The sequence below is a fragment of the Gadus macrocephalus genome, chromosome 13 (assembly GCF_031168955.1).
Source record: "Gadus macrocephalus chromosome 13, ASM3116895v1".
In the NCBI taxonomy this organism is placed as follows: Eukaryota; Metazoa; Chordata; class Actinopteri; order Gadiformes; family Gadidae; genus Gadus; species Gadus macrocephalus.
Genome location: NC_082394.1, coordinates 13,593,609 through 13,599,608, shown reverse-complemented (window position 1 = coordinate 13,599,608; position 6,000 = coordinate 13,593,609). Strand labels below are relative to the sequence as shown.

At 45.8% G+C, this 6,000-nt stretch overlaps 1 protein-coding gene across 1 annotated transcript in view; it reads right to left on the bottom strand.

Annotated features, from left to right (window-relative positions):
• Positions 1–6,000, bottom strand: part of kif5ab (kinesin family member 5A, b) — a 54,963-nt gene that overhangs the window by 13,991 nt on the left and 34,972 nt on the right. The window contains exons 16-19 of the mRNA XM_060069966.1: positions 5,844–5,961; positions 4,460–4,524; positions 3,613–3,722; positions 655–756 (exon numbers count right to left, since the gene is read on the bottom strand). Coding sequence (XP_059925949.1) covers positions 655–756; positions 3,613–3,722; positions 4,460–4,524; positions 5,844–5,961 — 395 coding nt within the window. The remainder of the gene's footprint in view (positions 1–654; positions 757–3,612; positions 3,723–4,459; positions 4,525–5,843; positions 5,962–6,000) is intronic.

The following is a 6,000-nucleotide window of genomic DNA, read 5'->3' as shown; positions in this document are numbered from 1 at the left end:
GAGAGAGAGAGAGAGAGAGAGAGAGAGAGAGAGTGGGAAGGAGGGAGAGAGAGAGACAGAGTGAGAGAGAGAGAGAGAGAGAGAGAGAAAGAGAGAGAGAGAGAGAGAGAGAGAGAGAGAGAGAGAGAGAGAGAGAGAGAGAGAGGATTACTGAGCAAGATAGGTTTACTGAGGGAGAGAGAGAGGTTTACTGAGGGGTAGAGACATCAAAACCTGCATTGAGTGTGACACACTCCATCAAAATGACACTGAAAGAAGGGAGAGAGAGTGGGAGAGGGTGGGAGGGAGCCAGAGAGAGAAAGAGAGAAATAAACAAAGGTACATAAATAAAGATGGGGCAAGTTAAGATTTATACTGATTTGGTCTTATCAAGATACTGATCATATGGTTTGATGAAAGTACTGATCATATCATATGGTGTGATCAAATTACTGATCATATCATATGGTCTGTCCTAAGTACTGATCATATGGTTTGACCAAAGTATGGGTCATATGGTCTGATCAAAGAACTGATCATATGGTCTGATCAAAGTACTGATCGTATGGTCTGATCAAAGTACTGATAATATGTTCTGACCAAAGCATGGGTCATACGTTCTGATTAAAGTAGTGATCGGTTGATCTTATTAAAGGGTGCATGGGTTGGACTCACATCAGCTCCTCCAGCCGTCGGCTGTTGTGGTGCTCGCGGCCGCGGAGGTGCTCATAGTCCCCGTGCAGCTGCTCCAGCTCCAGATGTTGCCTCTGGTTACGACTGCAGCCGGCAGAGCATCAAAACATCACATCACCTGACATGCCAAGAATCCCCTGATCTCAGCGAGTTTCAAACTTTTCTTATTGGAATGTACATTTACCGCCAAATTCATCAACCTCACGTTAATTGTAAAATCTAGTAATAATTTCAGGGCTTGCCACATGGTAACAAAGATAAGCATTCTTAAAAAGATATTGACAATTATTAGACCGGGACCTTTTTGCATCATTATTGCACAACAATCTGGAAATTGATCAAATATGTGCTTTTTCACAATTCCAACAACAGGGCCTTTATACCTGACTAACTTACCCTGACGACAATTAAAATGGTAAATTGTCTGAAACACAAAATAAATGACACAAATAAATAGCTGTGTAGCTGCGTCACGAATCATTATCTACAAACTTCAACAATCAACCGGCTTTCCACATCACCACTCTGTGTCTGTCGGGAGAGCCCAGTGAAAGCCAGTGTAACAATTTAAATTGCTACACACCACCTGGTCGACTTTTACTGGACTTCTCCAGACAAAGGACGCAGGCTGGTGGTGTGGAAAGCTGGTTTATTGTAGAAGGTAGTAGATAATGATACACGGCTCTGGTGCTCCATTTTGCCATGCAGGAGATCTCTCCTTGAGTGTGTGCGGTGATGGCCCACAGCAACCTTTGCATTTAAAGCCTCGGTTTTGAGAAAGTAACATTGTGGCATTAACCTTGGACCTCCAAAGTACAATCCACATTTTCTAAGAGTGAATGCTGTGAATTATTGTTCTTGTCAAATGTGAGGGTATTTTACTGGGTGATTTTGATGTAAATGACTGAGCAGGAAGGTAGACTATATATATGGATCTTTTTACTAGTCTAGACTTTACCCTTCATGTGAAGAATATCACGCACAAGAGTGGAAATTCACTGGGGGACTGATGTGGATGTTTCCTCTAATTTACATGTTCGGGTTTCATGCCACTCCTGTGTGTCTTTTCGATGTTCTCTCTGTACTGCAAGTATGTGTTCAGAGCCTGACACATATCCGTGCGCATACAGAAAACAAAGGCACCCGTACACTGAACAAGAGATTTCTCGCCTAGCCTCAATCCAGGGTTTTCAGAATTATAATCGTGCACTTTCTGTGCACAGCCGATTAACCTAAAGCGGTTAACATTCATCAAATGAATCATTGCTAAACTCACAGAGAACACCACTGCAAAATAGCTCTATCTCCTCGAGATAATTACACTGGTCAACACTTTCCTCAGAATGATTTCTATGAACCCTCCAATACGTTGATAAATGCAGGCAGTGTGACTCGGACCAAGTGCACTATTTAATCGTTTGAAATGATTTCCCTGGAGGACTTCAACAGCCTGGTAATGACTTCCAAACTTACAATGTGCATATTAGACCCTTTACCATCAAATATTTTTGAGGAACTGTTCCCGGTTTTAAATTGTCCTATTCTTGATAGTATCAATAATTTGCTTCCTGTGCTCTCTTTGCCCTCAGCCTTTATATCTGCCGTGTTGATCTGCAAAATTCTGAACAGCTCAAGACCAATTTTCAATCTTCATTTTATTTTAAATTGCTTGAAAGGGCTGTCAATGATCAATTAACTGCCTGCTTATCCAACAACAATCTTTTTGATTCACTTCAGTCAGTGTTTTGGTCCCGTCCTCCTGAAACTGCCTTGACCAAACTTAATTAATACTTAATTCTAACTTAACATCAATGTCGGTGCTCCTAGGCTTGTAGTTCAGCTTTTGACACCGTTAATCACAGCATACCTCTATGCTGCTTGGAGAAGCATATTGGTATTCAAACGGCGGTGATTTCATGTTTCACCTTATAGTATTCCAATAGAGCTCAACGTGTAGGCTACAAAAGTGCAATCTGAATGAATCTCTGAAAGATTGTTGTGCCCCAGGGGCCCTGGCCCTTTGCCCTTCTCCGTCTATATTCTTACCCTTGGTGACATCATTTGCAAATCCGATTTCTTTCATTTTATTCTGGTCCCCTATTCCAGTCCCATCTCAAGGCTATTACCAAGACAGTATTTTTTCTGCTTAGTAATATTGCCCAAATCTGACCTATTCTATGACTGCGTATGCTTGTCAGGATGGTGCAGAGAAGAATCTTGAAAAGAAACCTGAAACATTTGATCAAATAACACCTATTCTGTCCTCTCTGCACCGGCTAGTGGTGTAAGCCAGAGTGGCTTTGAACTTCTTTGAAGTTGTAAGGCACATGGACTTGCAACACCTTACTTATCCGAGCTTATGATGCCATACACACCGCCACGCCCTTTGCTCTCTCAAACTGATCTCTTGCTCAGTCCTTCGATTAACGAAAGATATGTCGCCTCCTGTGCCCCTCCTCTCTTGAATGGTCTTCCACTACAAGTGGAAGAGGAACGTTCAGTTGAAATCTTCAAATGAAGACTGATGTTTTTAATGTGGTGGTTTTATTTTAATAATTGCATCTGCTTGCTGCGAGCTTTGTCTTAAGTATTCTTCTTAATTGTAAAGTTTGGGACCATCCCTCCATCGTGATTCTGCACTACAAATATAGTGGGTTGATTAAATTAATTAATTTTATAGTGTATCTCAGTAAATATATTTATTGGATTTTGCTTTTGATATTCAACGTCTCGTCCGCAGTGTTTAAATCCAGCGTGAGCCGGACAACCTTGAAGCATGTGAAAGAGATTGAAGCAAACCTCCAAATAACCATTCCATATGACCTCTAATGTCTCCTGGGCAAGCGATGGCTCTCCCCCCCCCCTCCCAACCGCCCCTGGGGGTGTGGTGGTGGAGGGGGGGGGGGGCGGAGGGAGTAAAGATATGGGCAGTGCACTGACTCTGTGAGCTCGTCGATTGTCTTCTGCTTCTCATTGATCTCGTCCCGCAGGCGTCCCAGCTGCTTGCTGTGAGCCCGACGACGCACCTCCATCTGCTGCTCCAGGGCTCTCTGAGATAGGGGAGGGGGGGGGAGGGAGGGGGGGGGGGGGAGATACAGGAGGGGGGGGGGGGGGGGGGGGGGGGGGGGCAAGTGGAGGAGGGAGAGGGAGAGTGAGTGAGAGAGAGCGACGGAGAGATACGGGAGGGAGATACCCGGGAGGGTGGAAGCAAGTGGAGGAGAGAGAGAGAGAGAGAGAGAGAGAGAGAGAGAGAGAGAGAGAGAGAGAGATGGTAGGGTAGAAGGAGATGGGGCAGAGAGGAAGGGAGAGCAGGAGAGAGAGATAGAGTGGGAATGCGGGAGGAGGCAGGGGAGAGAAAGAGAGAGCGAAGGGGAGTGGGGGGCGGGGGGGTCACAGACGGTGAGAGGAGATAGAGAGACAAGATAGAGAGACATGTCTGAGGATAGAGAGAGGCATAATGCAGCCAGACAGGACCACATAAATTACGGCCGATACACAGAGAGAGTTACACTCATCGGTGCAGATGGGCTGGGTGCACACACACATGCATTCATGCATGCACGCACGTGCACACGCAAGCACACACACACACACACACACACACACACTTACATGCACACACAAATGTACAGATGGGCATTCATAGACTGAAGAATAAATGGGCATATAAAACCCGTGTCAACTCCTACAAAAACCCATTCACAAAAACACATACGCTCACAATCTCAATGACCGGTGGTGATAATGGGTCATTTTGCCGAATTGGTCAGGCTGTCACCATGGTTACCTGTATATCATCAGATTCCTTGACAGCCATCTGTTTCTCCCTCCTGGAAACCTGGGCCAAAGTCTCTGAAGCACACACACACACAAACAAACAAAAACACACATTTATGAAAGAAGTCGAAGGGAGACAGAGAGTGAGAGCGAGACAGAGACAGAGACAGAGACAGAGACAGAGACAGATGGAGAGCCAGAGAGAGAGCGAGAGCGAGATCGAGAGAGAGAGAGAGAGAGAGAGAGAGAGCGAGAGAGAGATAATATGAGATCTTAATATCATTATCTTCAAAAATCCTACGATGGCTATTTAGGTGGAAAGCTGGGTATCCAGAAGAAAATAATTTTGGTAGCAGTAAGTGGTCTGCATTTTCATAGTGATTTTTCTGCCTGCGATCACTCAATGAATTTTACAATCAATGTCTTTCATTCAACATTGTGTGTTTGTGTGTGCGTGCGTGTGTGCGTTTGCGTGCGTGCATGTGTTACACACCCGCAAAGGCCCTTCATGTTGATGTTTTGAAGTGTCGTTAGCAGTAATAGTGAGGAGGAAGAGGAGGAAGAGGAGGAAGGAGAGTCTGGAACAGCGACTGATGGGTTCTGCAGTATTAGTTAATGCTTCCATATGTGCTGCTGGAGGTGTAATACGAAGCGTTCTATTTTCGATGTGCTTCTGCTCTCGTATTGATGTGCTGAGCGAGAGAGGTGCCGATGCCTATGTCATTCCATCCTATCGCAGGGCTAAACTGCTTGAGGATTTGACATATTTTCTGTGCTGGGATTCTGGAGCAGGGCCAGAATTGATCCATCCAATCTTTAATCCACTGCTCACTTGATGCACTTCCCTGGGACGCAACAGTGGGAATAACTGGCCTCCCCGCTGACCTGACATTACACACTATTGATGCATGTGTGTTGTACAGTACGGTAAACGTACGGCACAGAAATCGACCTACCTCGTCAATCCACCTGTTTCCTTGCGCTTTTATCGATTTAGCCTGACGTGTGGTTAGGTTAGTCTCACATGGTTTACTAGCCTCGAGTGAGTTCACGCAACAAAAATAGATGACGACCTGCTATACACGTAGTAGATTGCCTGACCTGATTTAGTCAGTGATGGGGAATGATCTGATGCGGTGGGTCGGTGACTGGTGTACATGGTGTGGTGTGGTGTGCAATCTATTCGTCCCTCGGGCGCATTTCAAGCATAGGTTGATTGCTTTCAAGCAATCAATGAACAGTCCAATCAAACCAACCTCTTTTCCACTCTTTTCTGCTCTCTCCCCCTCTCCAACCCTGTAATCCCAGCAGCTATAATAATGATAGGACCGATGTCTGAACGGACCATATGCTCGCTGCCCCACCGGGTGGAGGGGCTAGGCGGTGGGGTATACCTCGGGCCTGGAGCGTGGCAAGCTCCTCGCTCAGGGAGTCGTAGCCCTCCTCCAGCCGTCTCCTCTTCTGCTCCCCCTCCTGCATGTACTCCGTCAGCGAGCGGATCTTGGCCTCGTGCTGCAAGTCACATGACCACATCACAAGGGCAGCGTGAGA